The 17,785-nt window shown below is 39.3% G+C and overlaps 1 protein-coding gene across 4 annotated transcripts; it reads left to right on the top strand.

The window, feature by feature from the left end:
- Positions 1-3,174: 3,174 nt before the first annotated feature.
- On the top strand, positions 3,175-17,412 carry LOC311298789 (protein mono-ADP-ribosyltransferase PARP4-like). Of its 4 annotated transcripts, none has more exons than XR_014628993.1 (35): positions 3,175-3,447; positions 3,726-3,864; positions 4,254-4,449; positions 4,762-4,876; positions 5,009-5,087; positions 5,447-5,545; positions 5,658-5,816; positions 5,927-6,064; positions 6,157-6,315; positions 6,445-6,596; positions 6,677-6,808; positions 7,406-7,504; positions 7,618-7,801; positions 7,897-8,044; positions 8,368-8,510; positions 9,039-9,170; positions 9,260-9,346; positions 9,436-9,600; positions 9,696-9,739; positions 9,890-9,968; positions 10,088-10,225; positions 10,349-10,556; positions 10,707-10,777; positions 12,000-12,187; positions 12,272-12,371; positions 12,484-12,654; positions 13,115-13,195; positions 13,283-13,363; positions 13,457-13,552; positions 14,389-14,520; positions 14,856-16,053; positions 16,173-16,314; positions 16,406-16,508; positions 16,600-16,732; positions 16,807-17,412. XR_014628993.1 is itself a non-coding variant. In XM_084422033.1 (35 exons), exons 2-35 carry the CDS (start codon positions 3,739-3,741, stop codon positions 17,006-17,008), a joined length of 5,484 nt encoding a protein of 1,827 aa, XP_084278159.1. In that variant the 5' UTR covers positions 3,175-3,447; positions 3,726-3,738; the 3' UTR covers positions 17,009-17,412. The 4 variants fall into 4 exon arrangements, 2 of the variants coding, with proteins under 2 accessions (XP_084278159.1, XP_084278158.1); XR_014628994.1 differs by having other exon boundaries at positions 14,389-14,526; XM_084422033.1 differs by having other exon boundaries at positions 16,169-16,314.
- Positions 17,413-17,785: the final 373 nt, after the last annotated feature.

Below are 17,785 nucleotides of genomic sequence, written 5' to 3'. Positions count from 1 at the left end.
AGTTACTTTTGGGGTAATAAGTCTTTTTTGGTTCTTGTGCATTGGATTTGAAATACTTATTGTAACAATAACTGCATAGCAAATGCATTTTCATTCACCCTGTAAAAACACAAAACATTCTGAGGCTAACAGCACAATTTGGAGTCGGTAAGAAGTTTTTGAAAGAAGTGTCTTATGCTCACGAAGACTAGACTTTTTTGATAAAAAATTAAGTAAAAATTCTAATTTAAATATAGCGGTTTTCTATTTTAATATATTTTATGTAATTTTCAGCATCATTACTCCAGTCTTCAGTGTCACATGATCCTTCAGAAATCATTCTAATATGCTGATTTGCTGCTCAAGAAACACTTATTATCATCAATGTTGAAAACAGTTGTTCTGCTTAACATTTCTTTTGTCGAAACTGTGATACATTATTGTCTGGATTCTTTGATGAATAGAAAATTCAATAGAACAGCATTTATTTGAAATAGAAATCTTCTGTAACATTACAAACGTATTTACAAGTTTTGTTGTTGATCCATGTAATGCATCCATGCTTAATAAAAGTATAATTTCTTTCAAAAGAAAATCTTACTGACCCCAAATTTCCACGTGGTAGTGTATCCTCACACAATAACCTACTCGTACCTCTGTACTTTATTTAGAGTTCTATTCAACATGTATAATGTATGTATAGCACTTTTTTTGCAATATAGAATGTAATATTGTGTAAGTTTGCTTGTGTCTCAGTATTTAACATAAAATAACACCACAATTAAAATGTGTTATTATAATATGCAAATAAATGTGAAAACCAGTGATACACCATTACTTTGGCAAGATGCAGGTAGTAGGCACAAAACTGAAATTGCCTATGGAAACTCTGTTAAATGTAGGGCCGGGTCTGATATTTGATGCCACACATCTTTTTCAGTGTTCCCTAATGGCTGATACTGAACATGACGAGCATCGCCCTGAGTGGTGTTCACGTGTGGATTCTCAATGTTTCTCAGTGAAATATCACTGACATGTCTGGCTCTGTCCACTGCTTTTTCATGTAGTCTCTCCTCCAGAATGGCTGAAGTCTCCCGCTCCAGATAAACCTCATAGATCGATTTATAATACGGCTTCCATCGGGTCATGAGAGATGAGCTTATCGTCAACAAAAATGAAAGGCCAAGAATAAGAATTAGGCCAATTACCTAGAAGGAGAAAAAACAACTGAAATTGAAAAAATGGCATAGGTCAAGGTCACGATCTATTTAACCATTTAACAGGCCTCTCTACCATTTGGTAGAACACATTTAGTGTAAAATGTGTAAAAAAAATACATAATTTAAATCAACTTTACAATCCACTATTTTCACCAGCATCATTTCAGGATGTTAGCAGCAGTGAAATCCTTTAACGTATTATCATTTTCATTAATTTTAGAAAGGTAATAATTTATTTTGTAAATAATATAGTTTCAGAGGGCATGGTGAACAGATTAAATAAACTTTTTTTTTTTTTTAAAGAAGGAAAACATGCTCAACCAATTGGTAGACATGTCTATTAATTGTAAAAGTGAGAGAACATTTTCAATTCTGCAGCAGATTCAATCCAGTGTTGTTATTGTTAACTATAACTAAAACTGTTAAAAATAGTTTTCGGTAACTGAAAATAAAGCTGAGATAAAATATAATATCCCAGATAGCACATGTACGTCTGCAAGATGTCTGTTAAAGAACACTTCCTCTGGAAAGCATCTGTTGTTTACTAACATCTGATAGTAACATACATTCTAAATCATTACATCTTAAAGACATCTTCTAAACGTCTATTTGACATCTGACAGGAAACGTCCTATAGACGTATTGCAGATGATACGTATTGCTATCAGCACACGTACATCACGGAGACGTCTATTTGATGTGCGTGTTTACATCTGGAAGACGTATTTTTTAGGGTGTTTGCTCATCTGCAATACGTCTATAGGACGTTTCCTTTCAGATGTCAAATAGACGTTTAGATGTCTTTAAGATGTAATGATTTAGAATGTATGTTAAACTGATCTTAAAGATGTCTATCAGATGTTAGTAAACAGCAGATGCTTTCCAGATGAAGTGATCTTTAACAGACATCTTGCAAACATGTGCTATTTGGGATCTGGGATAAAAATTTGATGGAAAAACTTAAAAATAAATAAAAAATAAAAAAATAAATTTGAAAGAAATGCTGCCTTGGCAACTAACTGAAGTTAACAAGCACTTTCTGTCATTTCTGTTTTCGCCTAACATGTAACCAGCAAAATAGTTACATATGGTTTTTCCCTTTTGGAAACCAAATCATTTTAGGAAACCAAAAATCTTTTATTTTATTTTATTCTTGTTTTTACCAAAAACTTCCCAGTAGCCTGCGTTTTGGGAACCAAAATTGTTAATTGTGTGATCAAATATGAGGGATAGCAATATAATAAATAACACAGATCAAATTTACCCGTGATTCACTGTCAAATTTTCTTAGAGTCTCTGCTTCTCCTGGAGTTGGTAGATCCTTGCACGCAATTTGCTCCCCGGTACCGTTCGCATTAACGGTCCGCATGCAAACGTACCAATCCCCGTCAATAAATGTAACAACAATCCACAGCGATCCCGCATAAAAGACATTGAACAGATGCTTCCATATAATGCCACAGTAATACCATCCTTCCTGACCACAGCGTTCTGGATGATAACAGTAACCCCCAGCACAACAGCAGCATTCAAAGGTATCGCAGCACTCACTCTTACAACATCTGCTCTGGCTGCTGACGCAACATCTGCAAACGTAACATCTGCACATCTTCAGGAGCTGAGCGTTGATGAGGATCATAATAAAGAACAGTATGCCTATTGGCAGACACAGGTAGAGCCAGCAGTGCAGGAGAGTTATCTCGCGAGTTGTGCAAGGGCACGTGAACACATATTTGAAAAAGATAAGCATGACCAGGACTATGACAGCTGTCCTGACGGGTACATTTCTGAGTACATAAGTTGAAAAAAACGTGTGTCGAGCCATTTCTGCATATATGCTTAACGGAACCCATACAAGAGCAGTAAAGCACCGCGCGTACTGATAACAAATCTCAGTAGTTCAACAAACATAACACGGCTTCCTGATATCCGCTGCTCCGTCTTCTCAGTGGATGTGGCAGAGGAAAGGGAGGGACAGTTAGGATTTATCCCACAACAATAGTAAGGTTGGGAAGATGCAGCGCCCCTCTATGCGTGTATGTTTTAGGAAACATAACATTACAGTGTAATCTCTGTAAGGACCGTTTCAACCACTGGATGGAGCCCTGTGTTTTTATAGCAGGGAGGTGTGTCTTTACAGGAATATGAGTCAGGAAGCCGTTGGTTATTATTGACTTTTCTAATTTACTCTTTCTTTAATGGTATTTTCTTAAAATCTAAACGTATCTAACTCGACTCTGACTTCACGGTAAGATGTTCTTCCGTCTGCTGGCATGACAGCTAGATGCAGCAGACTATTGCCGACTGTTTAACTTTATATCTAGGGAAATATCATAACTATGTGTATGTGAATACAAGAATCATATGTCTGATTTGTTAAATAATAGTCCAGGTCGAATATGTTTATGTTGATAGTATCAACTTGATACGCATTACGCAATAGAATGAGTCGGACACAGACGCTATTTTTATTATGTTCATCGTGTGATTTACTTATTTTTCTGTCGCTTTTCTTGGCATGTTCAGACACAGTGGCATCATGACAGTGTTTGAAAACTGTACTGTAGTGTTAGATGTGAAGAATGTGCCTTATAAAGAGAAGAAGAAGCTGAGATTGGCTCTTCTGGAAAATGGAGGAAACATATCTTATGTCATCAACAAAGAGGTTCGTATCCCACAAATAACATGGGAATGGGAACTTCCCTTTATGCTTTATAATGCTTAAAATAGTGCCTCAAGAGGTTAAAATAATTTAGTGAGCAATAGTTCCTACTAAAGATCTGTATAGTGTCTCTTCTGACCTGCTTTTCTCTTCTCCAGTGCTCTTTTGTAGTCACCAGCAGTGCACTCTTGGCAATTTTTATGTCTAAAACGACCGAACAGTACCAGTGGGTTAAATTGAACTACTCTCTATAGGCTAATTTTATGTTAGTTCCTACAACAGTCACATGGCAACTTAAAATATGTAAAAGTGACACCAACGTGTGCAATGTTTCTACTAAAAGCCACTAAAGAGCTGCAGTGTCTCTTCTGACCTGCTTTTCTCTTCTCCAGTGCTCTTTTGTAGTCACCAGCAGTGTGAATGACCTGAGCAGTAACCGGCAGCGCAGCATCCAGAAGCTCCAGATCCCAGTGGTTGGGACACAGTATGTGTGGAGCTGTCTGGATGAAGGGCATCTCCTGCCTTTGACGGAGCATGATTTGGCCCCACAGCTGGCTTATCCCACCTCTGAATTCATCTCTCGTCCAGGTAGAAGTTTCATTAACCTAATTTATTGAATTCTCAGATTTTCTTTCTTTGGTTAGAATAGATATCAGATGTTTGTGTCAAGTCACATGAGATGTACAAAATGGAGGAACAGAATGGATGGGAGTGTCACAGCCAGATTAGTTGTGTTTGCTTACTGTTGGGTGTGTTTTGTTCTGTTTTTGTACTCTTCTGTTGCAGTAGGCCATATTTGTTGAGACATTTTTTTGATATATTTAGGTAATGAGTATTAAATGAGATTAAACCATGTGTTTTTGTGGAGCTGTTGACATACTGTTGTTTTTCACCATAAAGAGGGAAAAGTGTCGACCCAGATACAAGAAAAAGAGGAGTTCAAAGGTCAGTCTGAACTCCCAAAGACTGAGATTGTGGCTCTTGAGAAGGGTGGACCCAGTCTTGGCAGGTTCAGGTATGCCCTTGTTTTTTGTCACCGTCAGTCCTTGAGTGTTATTAAAAGTTTCTTTATTGTTCTACAGTTTTCACATCATGTATTTAGATGTGCTAGTTTACCTGACTGCATCTTTTCATTTACCCAATGCAGAGTTTACAGAGGCGGCGACCATGAGCTGCCTGAATTTCCTTCATATTTTCAAGTGGCCAAGTATTCCGTTTTTGAGAGGGTGAGTGAGTGTCATAGTGTGTCACATCATTAAAAAATGTTCCTTCGATTTTCCCTTAATCTTTTAATTAAAAGAGTTAGTGTATTATGAAAAACACTGTACATTTCAGAACTCAAAGTAGACCATTAATTCAAAATACACTGCAAAAATTACTTTCTTTCAACTTCCACAACTTTCTGAAGTCAGACAGATAAATACAACAGCCCATAGGTCATAAATCTGACAAACATAAGTGGATCTCGGGGGAAAAATAAAATAGTAATAAAATGTATGATGACCAGTTTAACACATTCCTGAAGTGATTCTTGTAGCCTCCATCACTGCCTGAGTTTGAAGGTGTTTTCATGTCTGTGTTGCAGGTCAAACCCAAGACTTTGTCTGTTTTGGAGCTGCAGAGTGCCAGAGGACGAAAAGGCCAGCAGTATCGTGTGTTGTCTTCAATCTTGCGTGAAGCTGAGGTTTGGTCATCTCGAACACCGTATAAACTGTTTAGATGTTGTTATCATAGGACTCTTATACTGTGAGAGAGGTAATAAACTCTTGACATGTCTTGACACTCTCTCACTGTAGAGCGCAGTGGTGCAGGACAAGCTTGTGTACTGCGTGACGTCTGAGGATGCTGTGGAAGCGTATCTGCTGCTGATGAAGGAGATGGAGACACAGGGATTCACAAGGATTCACACGCTTCCTCCTGAGGTTGAACGCTTGGCGTCCTACAGCCTGCAGCAGGTTAGACAGAAACGGCTCTATGAAGATCTATTTTATTCAGTTGATACTGTACAGTATGTGCATATATAACGTGTCCGATGAGTGTAAAAGTTCACTCTTTTGATTTGCAGCTTCTGTTGGAGGAGAAGCTGAACTGCAGCTCATTATCACAGGAAGTTGGCGTCTTTGTGGAGCTGGTATGGACCGAAGCTCTCGGTTCCCTTAGTAACATCTTGACAGTCCCTGTCTCCAAAATCAGCCTTAATGATGTGAGAATGAGCCTTAGATAATCACACACACACACACCCAATCATGAAGCTCACAGGAATGTTGTGTGTTTAATGTCTCTGTGCTGTTGCAGGTGAGCAGGGTGGAGGGACTGTTACTGCAGGCACAAAAGACTCAGAAAGAGGATGAAGTCAAGGCCCTGCTAGAGGAGGTCAACACTCTTCTACCCCTCAGAATGATCGACCCTCCTTCCAAACACAAGCTTGTGTCTCAGAAACTAGATCTTTGTCAGGTAACATGTATGCAGTTATAGTATACAGTTATATAAATTCCTTCATATTTGGGGATTTTGGTAGATTCTTCGATATGGATTTTTAACTCCACACACAGTGCAGACTTTAAACTCTTCTGCCGTCCTCAGCTGATAAGAGACATTCTGAATGTGAGTGAAGCCACTCTGGGAAGCCCCTCGCCCTCGTCTCTGGGAAAGTATCGAGCTCTGAGGTGCAGCATTGAGGTTGTTCCACCACAAAACCCTGAGTTTCATGTTGTCTCTCAACTGCTTCAGGAAAGGTAAACTTGATTGTGATGATTGTGGTCTGAAGTTCAAACATGAATATATTATGATGGTGTTAATCTTATATCCACTACAGGCCTGTTCAGATTCAGCAGATACTGCGTGTAAGCAGAGGGGTGGAGCTTCAAATGTTTTGGGAGGATTTAGGCAACATTAAGCCTCTCCTTCACTCCACCAGTCCCAGTAGTTTTGTTGGAATACTGTCACGGTAAGAGCATATTCTTTAAAAAATAATCATACTTACACACAGTGACAAAACCACACAAACCTGTTTATGACAGACCATATACTGTGGTGGAGCAAGTTAAGAAGACAGATACAGTCGGTTTGGTTGAACCATAATGATTGATATGGCTGATAGTAAGTGAATTTAGAAATAATAATGTACAAAAATGGACATTGTTGTTGAGATTTGCATTAAATGTAATAAGATTAACCATTTATTTTAACCAGTTTAAATGCTGTTTAAAAATCAGTTTTAATACATTTATTAAATGTTATTAAATGATTAATAAATGATGGCAAATTTATCTAAACGTAAAAATAGAAGAAATGAGCATTACTAAAAACAGTAGACCAACCCTGAAAAAAACTCTAATATCTGTCTATAAATTGACAGAAATCACTTATTGTAATGTCTATTCAATTTATTTATTCTTCTGCAATAATCATGTAATGTCTTTTGTTCAGTTTTGGGATTTTCTCAGCAAGTGTTAATGCAATTCATTGTCATTCATTTGATTGCTTATTTGTTTTATCATGTAATTAATTAAATGTAATTTTTTTAATGGAATATTCTATGTAGAGGTCTGCTGCTGCCCAGAGTTGGAGTCGAACAGCATGGAATTGAGAGGACGGATATCGGGAATCTTGGAGGAGGAATCTACTTCAGTGACTCTCTAAAGTCAGTCTTTTGCATTATTCAGGCATCTTTTAATATGACAGATTTGTAAATACTCCACTTTCATGACAACTGAAGACTTTAGCCACTCAGTAAGTTTCTGCTCTGTGTTAAAGCACTAGTGTGAAATACTCCAAGCCCAGTGTAACTGACGGTTCTCGGCTGCTGTTGGTGTGTGAAGTGGCGTTGGGTCGCTGCAAAGACCGGCTGAAGAAAGACACCACTTTGACCTGCGCCCCTGACGGCTACCACAGTGTACATGGAGTCCGCCGCACACCCAACAGACTCTCTGAATTTGAGGTGCTGGTCATTTTCTCTGTACTCAATTATTCTGCTCATGTTTTTGGGATCTAATGTGATTCTTGTGTTTGCGTGTGCTGGTTTCTATTTGACAGGATGATGAGTTTGTTGTCTATAACACAGAGCAGATCAGACTGAAGTATGTGGTTCAGTACACTCTGGAGGGAGACGAGTTAAAAGAGTTCCAGCCTCATATCAACACAGTTGTGGAGCTCACACAGCTCACTGACACGTCTGACGTCTGTGAGTAACGTCCAGTGAATAGGACATGTAGAAAGAGCTTTTATATGTGGAGGAATCTGTTGTAGATCTGTCAAATCCATTAAAAATGTAATCAAATTACATGATGGCGGAGCCCATTTTCTTGTGTGCAGCACTCCAATATATAGCGCTACAGCGCTTTAGGTGACCCAAGTTTGAGTCACGCAGAAAAGCCCGTTAATGGTGAACTTTGCCATGGTGGAGAGAAAATCATTCTTCAGGGACATCTGATGCTCTGTAAACGTGAATGCTCTGATTTGGATTTGTGAAATTGATCATTGGTTTTGTTTAATGTGTTTCTTTAGTGTCCAGTGATGACAGTGAGGATTTGGAGTCCACTAAAAACCCTCTGGAGGACATGACTGCAGGTTTGCTGGACAGCAATGGTCAGAAAATTCCTCTTCAGGCTGTCAATGTGAGGTGCAAGCTGATGGACCTGCTGTGTCAGGTGTGATACTACAGCTGGCGCTACTGCTGGACTACGAGTGTATGAGCGATACAAAGCAGTTGTGTGTGTGTGTGTGTGTGTGTGTGTGTGTGTGTGTGTGTGTGTGTGTGTGTGTGTGCGTGTGTGTGTGTGTGTGTGTGTTTCAATCAAAGCATCACTGTTTTCTCTCACTGCTAAGGTCAATCGTGTGTTCAACAATGTTATGAAATATAAAAAATCAGAATAAAGGATAAATAGAATAAGTGAAATATCAGAAAATATAATGATTAAAAATATGAACATTAGTGATGAAGAGGCTGACAGCAAATGTGGGGTGGTCAAACATTTGTTGTTCAATTTTATGGCAGTTGAATACAAAACAGCAACTGACAATCATTGTAGGGAACAAAGACATGACATGGTGATCAAGAACTTCAAAGTAAAATCCAATAGGGTTAACAAAATAAATGAAAGAAAGAACCATAGCAAAATGATAATGACAATTTCAAACTGTAACCACAACCAAAACTTTCTCTGTTCTGTCATCAGGTCATCATTTTTCAGACCTACACAAACAAGAGTGCTGTTCCCATTGAAGCAAAGTATGTCTTTCCACTGGAGGAGACGGCAGCAGTGTGTGGATTTGAAGCCTTTATCAATGGAAAACACGTCGTTGGAAAGGTGCAAGTCATTCAGAATCTGTCGAATGCAGCTTTTGCTCTTCATTTCTGCTTTCTCATCAGTTTTCAATGTCTTTCTTTGTCCTGTAGGTAAAGGAAAAAGAGCAGGCACGTAAGGAGTACAAGCAAGCCATAGAGAAAGGACATGGAGCCTACCTGATGGACCAGGATGCACCTGTGAGTTACTTACTACTGTTTCTTTCTCCGATGCATGAGTGATAATATATCAGAAGGCTTCTTAAAGGTCATGTGTTTATGTGAGGCAGGATGTATTTACTATCAGCGTGGGGAACCTTCCTCCCGGAGCCACAGTTTTGATCAAGGTGACGTTCATCACTGAGCTGGTGGTGAGATCAGGCTCTATAGTCTTCTCACTGGCTGGCAGCGTGGCACCATGGCAACAGAGCGCCGCCCTTAATCTGACAACTCAGGTACGACACGATTGGTCTTTAGTCACTGTAGTTAAACTACTGTATGGGCTGCTGTTAGTTACAGTGTTTTGACTGAGAGTTTTGTTGTATTTCAGGCAACTGTTGAAAAGATTGGTGTGACGGAGCTTCAGTCAGAGGGGTGAGAGTCTCAAACGCTGGGGAATTCACTGGGATATTCACTAAAGATTCACTAAAAATCTAAATGCATCTGCTGATGATTTACAATATTAAATTGTCAAGTTGTCTTTATGATATCACACTCTCTTTCATTTGTTCCCTCTTTCTTCAGGGAGTTTTCTCTCTCTATGTCCATTGAAATGCCTTACGAGATCATCAACTTGAGCTCTTCACACCGCATCAAAACCAAGGTTATTTTACTTATTTTTGTGGATTGTCTTACTAGATACTTCTTGTGTTCTCCAAAGGAAATAAAACATATTTGGTTATGAACAGTATTATTAACAGTATCAGTGTTTTTCCCGTTCAGATGACCGACTGTAAGGCAGTGGTCAGCACGTTACCGGGACAGACTCTTGGATCTGAAGGGTTACAGGTGTCCTTCAGTCTTTCTAATATCCACATGCCCAGGATGTGGGTCGAGAACCATCCGGATAAATATAGTCAGGTAATGAAATAATCAGTCACATCTGATTCATATTGCAGATAAAAATGCCTCTTTTTCTTTCACATGGCCTGATCTATGAAACACACAGAAAAGTCGTTCTCTGACACTCTCTGATCCCTGCAGGCCTGCATGCTGGTGTTTTATCCAGACTTTAAGTCAAGCGGGGTTTCCAGCTCTGGAGATCCGTCCAGTGTGAGCGATGTGGTCATTCTACTGGACTCGTCCAAGTCTATGCGGGGAGACGCCATGCTGAACGCCCGCAGGATTGCCCTTCAAGTCCTTAAATCTCTGGACCGCTCACTGAAGATCAACATCATCTCTTTCAGCACTGGTTAGTGCTCACTGAAACAATCTGCTGTTGTTCTAGTGATCATCTTGTAATGTAGACACTTTTATTTCCCTATTATTCTTGTAATTCACAGTGAAGTATTATGGGTGAAGAACATTATATGCTGGTACTTAAAATGTGTGTGTTTTTAAGATTACAAGGAAGCTTTTCCTGCACCAGTGCCTTTAGATGAAGCATCTGAACCAGCCAGAAAATTTATAATGGTGAGTAATGTTTAAAAATAGTTAAAGATGAGTGTTTCTGTGCTTTGAAAGGAGGCATATTGAGATATTCATCAGGGGCCGTATTCACAAAGCATTTTATCTTACCACTAGGAGTACTCCTAAATCGCACTAAAAGATTTTAGCTAGGAGTTTTCTCTTAAAAGTGATTCACAACGCCTTTCAGACCTACTCTTAGTAAAGAAAAATGACAACTCCTAATCTAAGAGTGAGTCTTCGTTGCTATGGATGACGTCATTACTCATGCACAAGCTTGACTGAAGTGACCACCTTGATTGGCTGATGATTGTAACGCGGGAATGATTCCAAACCCCTCCACTACGATGATGATTGACAGGTGACAGGTCTGAGAATACGTGCGCTACACAAGTAGTGCGAAGGACGGAAGATGATGAATAACTGAATAAATAGCCTAAATGAATAAAGAGTAAGGAAAAACAAATAGCCTAGTAGCCTAATGAAACATATGGATTGATGCAATATCTTTGCAACATTATTGAATTAATCTGTCACTATATGCCTCTTACGTTTGCAAAGAGAAGAACATTTTAATTTGATTCACAATGAAACGTTACAATTAATTTACATGCAATGAATGAGTAGCCTAGTTTTGGTTGTTGTTGGTGGCGTTATTGCATCCCTAGTTATGCCTACAATGCAAAATTGTTCCCTCGCGATTGGAAGCTAGCCGCCGTATACGCATTTCAAAACATCGCAACGTGAAATGCCACAAAAAGCGGTTTGTGAATAGGTCTTAGTGAGTTACGAGTCCTCTCGACTTCTTTTAAGCTGTCCCAGGCTTAGGTGCTACTTTTAGGGCTAAAATGCTTTGTGAATTACTCTTAGTCAAAAAAATGAGGAGTCCTAAAGTTACGAGAGACACGCCCATTATTTTTAGGAGTTGCTCCTAAATTCGCCAGTTAGGAGCTACTTTTAGCCTTAAAATTCTTTGTGAATACGGCCCCAGGTTTTTTTACTTCTTCCATCAAGAGACATCATTCGATTCACATTATGCATCATCTTCTGCTCATGGTTGCTCATGGACACTAAGTTCCAATTAGAGCGAGATGTTTTGCCACCATAATGTTGTAGTTACAGCATCATCCAGCAGGGTGTAACTGTACCACATTAACCAGCTAAACCTTGAGCCCTTGGTTAATCACTAAATTTCATGTTCATGTCATTGCATGTTTGGTCTCTTCAGTCCTGTAGTGGCGCTGGTGGCGGCACTGAGCTGTGGCGGCCTCTCCAGAGCCTGAGCCTTCTGTCTCCCAGCCGGGGCGTGAGGAACATCCTTCTGCTCTCTGATGGACATGTTCAGAACCAGCCTCTGACCCTACAGCTGGTCCGAGAAAACTCCTGCCACACGCGCCTCTTCACCTGTGGACTCAGGTCTGCCTTTGAAGAGTTCAACACAAATCTCTTTAACACTTCAATTCATTTCTGAACCTACAGTTTGTGTTTGTGTTTGTCTAGCTTGACAGCTAATCGTCATATGCTCAGAGCTTTGGCTCAAGCAGGTGGAGGAACATGTGAATTTTTTGACACAAAGATGAAACACACTTGGGCAGAGAAGGTGAATCACGTTGTTTATTGTATTGTTGTTTTTATTAAGAAAAAGGGAACATTATCAGTTCAACATGGGCCGCTCTGAGGCTTGAGTTCACCAGATTTGCTGGTAATTTCAGGTGCGCGCTCAGGTTCAGCGTATGGAGTCTCCAGGCTGCAGATCAGTGGCAGTGAAGTGGCAGCAGTTTAATCCCACAGCGCCTCCTCCTGTTCAAGCCCCCTCACAGCTTCACGGCCTCTTCAGTGACTGTCACACTCTCATATACGGCTTTGTGCCGCACTGCACTCAGGTAGACCTGTGCTTTTTACCAGCTGATCTGATTGTGTTCCAGATGGTTGTTTCTTATTGTAGTTAGGACTGAGTAATATATTGTAAAATTCACAGTATATCCGAAAGATTTTGCTAAAACTGTAAAATTAAGAAACATTACGAATGTAGCTATAATTTTAGTATTTTTTACTATTAAAGTTAGAATTTGATGATGAATTATTTCCAGCTGTTTCATAAAATACATTCAAAGCCCTGAATCAACAGTTTGTTTGCATTATCATGTTCATGAAGATTGTGTATGGCATTTTTGATATTAAAATATTTTAAAATATACAGTATGTAGGTAAATATTGACGATGATTTCCTCAGTATAGTTATATTGTTGCATACTATAAATGAAAGTAATTAAATAGTGTTCTTCATATAGGTATGTTAATTTCTGCTGTACATTTTTAATTGTGTAATATTCACCCTTTTAGGCCACACTGTTTGGTGATTTGAGTGGGCAGGAGATCAAAACAATGGTTTCCACCACAGAACTACAAAAGACAAAAGGAACTGTGAGTGAACATCTTAAATACTTTATATAATCTGAAATATCATCAATTTTTGATCAGGTGTGTGTGTGTGTGTGTGTGTGTGTGTAGTTCCTTCACAAGTTAACAGCAAGAGCGGTCATCAGAGACTATGAAGATGGCATTCTAGGCAACAGTGAAGCAGAACATGAGGTACAATATTTTACTGATTGTTGCTGTTTTTAATAGAACTGGCAAATGTGGTAACAGAAGAACTTGACTTGCTATCTTGTATCTCTCTATCAGGGGAAGAAAGCAGAGCTGAAGTCCTACATCATTGAGCTCAGTAAAGAGTTCTCCATCTTGTCCCAGTTCACAAGCTTTGTCGCCATCGAAGAGAGGGTATGATTACTGATAATGTAGGGGTTATGTGTTCAGATCATTCATTCTAAACTTATTGTAACAATAAATGGCTTTTTTAAATTCATAAAAATAATTTACATTATCTGTAAAAACAAGATTTTAAATGTGTAGCAATAATCTTTCATTGTTCTTTCTGGCAAAGAATTGTGTCTCTGTTCAAGTTTCAGTTTCAAGATCTAGAGAAACAAACAGAAAAATCAAAAACTATGTTGCTCCGTCTTTTTGTTTGGTCACCCTTTTTACTCTGTAATGGTTTGCTCTGTTTTTCTACTGAACCGTCTTTACGAATAGTGTATTACCACCTATTAGTAAATTCGAAATTCGTAAAACACCTATTCGTAAAGACTGTTCAATAGCAAAACAGAGCAAACCATTACAGAGCAAAAAGGGTGACCAAACAAATGTACAATAACATATAGTACCTAAGTAACATCTTCTACCTTTTCTTAATGCAGCGACAATTTTTAATAATACAATTTTCTCAAGCATTTATGCTTTTAATGTCTAATCGTGTATCTATTCAAATTATGTTTCTTGCATGTGTTTTTAGGCAGCTTTTTTCTTATACTGGCCTATTATAATCGTTATTTAAAAATGTTTTAATAAAAATAAAAGGTCAATAAAATGTGAAAGTGTATTGTGAATCGCATTTTCAGACTTGGGTCACTAAATGGCCCAGCGGCAAAATGTATTGCAGATGCTATATAACGAAAATATACCAAAAATGATCTGATATAAGAAGTCAACTTCTGCTAAAGTGTGATATATGAGAGTTAAACTAAAATGACTTTTGTGATCTCAATTGATCTTTGTAGGACCAGAATGAGCTTGAAACTGGATTGACAGATATTCCCAAACTCATATCAGAAGAGGATGTGGATATTTTGCCATATATGGGCTGGACTGAAGAGAATCTCATGGATGGGCGTATTAGATGTGCTAATTATGTATGGGTAACAACAAAATGGTCTATTACAGCTGTTGTCATGCAATGTAGTATAATGTAGTATGTAATGTAGTAGTATAAATGCAAAGTAGTGGCTTTCCTGTAGCTCAAACAGTAGAGTGTTGGCGCTTGCAACGCCAAGGTCATGGGATTCAATTCCCAGGGAAAGCAAGAACTGATAAGAATGTAAATGTGTACCTTGAAATGCAATGCAAGTTGCTTTGGATAAAAGCATCTGCCAAATGCACAAATGTAAATGTAAAATGTAAGCTGACATCATTCAGTATTCACACCAATCATTTTTATTTTTATATATATATTTTTTTTTTTTTTTAGATGGATTCAGAGGAATGGTCCAGTAGCGACTCCAGATCTCTTGACGGTTCAGCTCGTAGTTACACTGAAGAAGAAGTTACATTGTATGATGATAAAATTGATTCAGAGGATGACTATGCAGATCCTACTGAGGATTTTGAAATGGAAGCATCTGCAGCTCTCACTCGTCATCGCTTCAGTTTCGGTTTCGCAGGCTCAGCAGGAAAGTTTAAGTTGTCTAGTTCTGATGAAAGTTATGCGAAGACTCACACAACCTCATCACAGGCTCCCGTAGGTGCCTCAGAGGATGCTCTCCCTCGTCATCAAATTCTTAAAAAGTGTTCTCGTCGTCCTTCTGGTAGTGCCTTGATGTCCATATCTGGCTCCATGAGTGACAGGCTTCCCCCTCCAACTCCCCTTAGTCGTGCCTCCAGGGTTGCCTTCTCAGTGCCTCCTCCCCTTCGTGATTCTGCATCAGCGGACTCTCTCTCCATTGATTGCAGCCTTGATTCCTTTCTCCCCACGAGTGAAACTTATGCATTCGAGCATAGCACCTCAACTCCTCCTCTCTTTGCAGGTCCTCCTCCTCCTCCTCCTCCATCTTCATCTAATCTGTTCTCGTCTTCCAGCCCCACTCCTCCTGCTCCTCTTTCTGGCAGGGTGGGCACATCTTTTTCAACGAGTGAAACTCCTGCTCTTCGCAGTCTCTCAGCAATCGATCATGGCATCTCAACTCCTCTCTTTGAAGGTCCTCCTATTCCTCGTCGTCGTGCATGTAAGCAGAACTTGTCTCACAGCCCTACTCCTCCTCCTCCTCTTTTTGGCAGGCCGAGGGCATCTTTTTCAACGAGAGAATCTCTAGACCTTCGCTGTCTCTCAGAGACCCAGTGTGACGCCGCAACTCCTCCTCTCTTTGAAGGTCCACCTATTCCTCATCGTCTTGCATCTGAGCAGTACTTGTCTCCCAGTCCTACTCCTCCTCCTAGTTTTTTTACCAGGGTTGCTGGCCCCGCTGTCTTTGGTTATACATTTAGTGGCTTTGGTGGTTTCCCTCAAAGTACGAATGAGCCTTTGGGCCTTTTTGGTTCCTCATCCTCCGGACTTTATGAAGCATCTCATCAAGAACAAACAGAACTAATGCAACCAGCAGCACCAAAAGTGCAACAACTAAAACGGCAAAGACTACTACAGCCACTAGACACTCTGAATTTTGCACAATGTAAGTTGGCTCACACTGATGAGGTTTCAATGTTGATGTGGAGTAAAAAAAATTTTCTATCCTTTGTCTCAATTTTATATCATTGTCTCATCTTTCTATCCTTTGTCTCATGAAGCTAGAATAATGGCTGATTCTGGTTATCATAAAAGGACTCAGCAATTTACAAAACCTCATGACATCTTGAATCTGTCGGTCATGGCAGATATAACAAGCAAGCCTGACACCGTGGCCTGGAATGAGCTGTTTGAGCTTCAACATGAGGTTTTTACACATGATTTAATGCACTAGATTATACAGTATGTAAATGTGTAAGTCAAGGGAATATGAACTTATGTATTGTGTTTGGATGTAGGATGGATACTGGGAGTGCACTGAGAGACTGAGCAGTTTCCTCAACCTGGACGTAGACTTTTTTGCCAATGTCTTCCTTCAGGAGAAAGGCATCCGTTCCTTTGGTATAAGATTTTTTAAATCGAATCTTCTTAATTTTTCAGACACAGTTTGTCTGTCAGAATCAGTTAATCAGTCACATGTTTTGTCTGTCAGGTGTGAAGGCTCATGCTGAAATTCTGAGACTGGTGGCGACTCTGCTGGTGCTGCAGCTGATCCGGGTGAAGAAGCTGGCAGTGGGACGGTTGCTCGAGTCTCTCCTCCGGCTGAAAGAGTCTCAGGAGCCCAGGTACGAGCACACGTCCTCATAGTGAATTCACTCTTGTATATTTGATCCATAACTTTGTGCTCTTCTCCATTCAGGCCGATGCACTGGGAGGCAGTGAAGAGGGCCGTGGACTGGGCCTGTCGGACAGACAGACAGTATCCATGTGTGTGCAGCAGGCTGGAGATCGGCCGGGATTGGGAATCATCTACACGTCAGCTGCTGGGCTGTGATTCTCCACACCCATATTCCCCTCTCAAACCTGTTCTGGAGAGACGTGTGTGTGTATCAGTCATGTAGAAACTGGACACACACTTCCCCCTTCATTTACAGTTGCTGCTTTACTTGCTGCTTGCTTATTGCAAACAAATCTTTCTAGCCTTTAAGTGGCCTTAACAATTTAGACACTTTTGAACTATAAGACTAACTCAAAATATTGATGTAAAATGTCTGAATTTCATTGTATTCTAAAATATCAAGTGTTTGAAAGCTTTTTTTTTTAGAACTAGAATTTTTTTTCAGTTACAGTAATTGTTGTAGTGATTTTTAGTGGATCTATTAAGTAATTTCTCCTCAAGTTCACACTGATGTCTTAGCGGAGCAACCACTAATGTAGTTCATCACATTATCTATGATCATTAAGCAGTATGTTGATTTATCATTTAAAATTAAACAAAATTTGCCAAATGTTTGGTTGACACGTATGCTTGTGCTGTCTTTCTTTTAAGTAAATGAAAATAAATATATTGTTTGTTACCGTAAACATTGGTGCTTCAAGGACCTGCGTAATAATCATCCATCCTATACTAATGGACTTTCTCTGGATTCATTTTATTTTTTTATAAGTTAAAAAGGCTTAAATTCATGGGATGATTATTAGAAGAATCAAATCTTTATTCCTTGGGAATTACTCGTCAAGCCACTTATAGCCCTCTGCGTTTTAAACAAATTGGTAATTTCAAATATATGTCAACTAATTGTGCAAAAAAATTCTTATTGGGTTGTAATTTTTCTGTTTTGCTCTGCCTATTTGTATCCATCAGTAAAATAATGTATCACTCAGAAAGGCACACCTGA

The sequence above is a fragment of the Rutilus rutilus genome, assembly GCF_951802725.1.
Source record: "Rutilus rutilus genome assembly, chromosome: 10".
Classification (NCBI taxonomy): domain Eukaryota; kingdom Metazoa; phylum Chordata; class Actinopteri; order Cypriniformes; family Leuciscidae; genus Rutilus; species Rutilus rutilus.
Note: the sequence above shows the minus strand (reverse complement) of the source record. Positions and strands in the feature narration are given on the sequence as shown.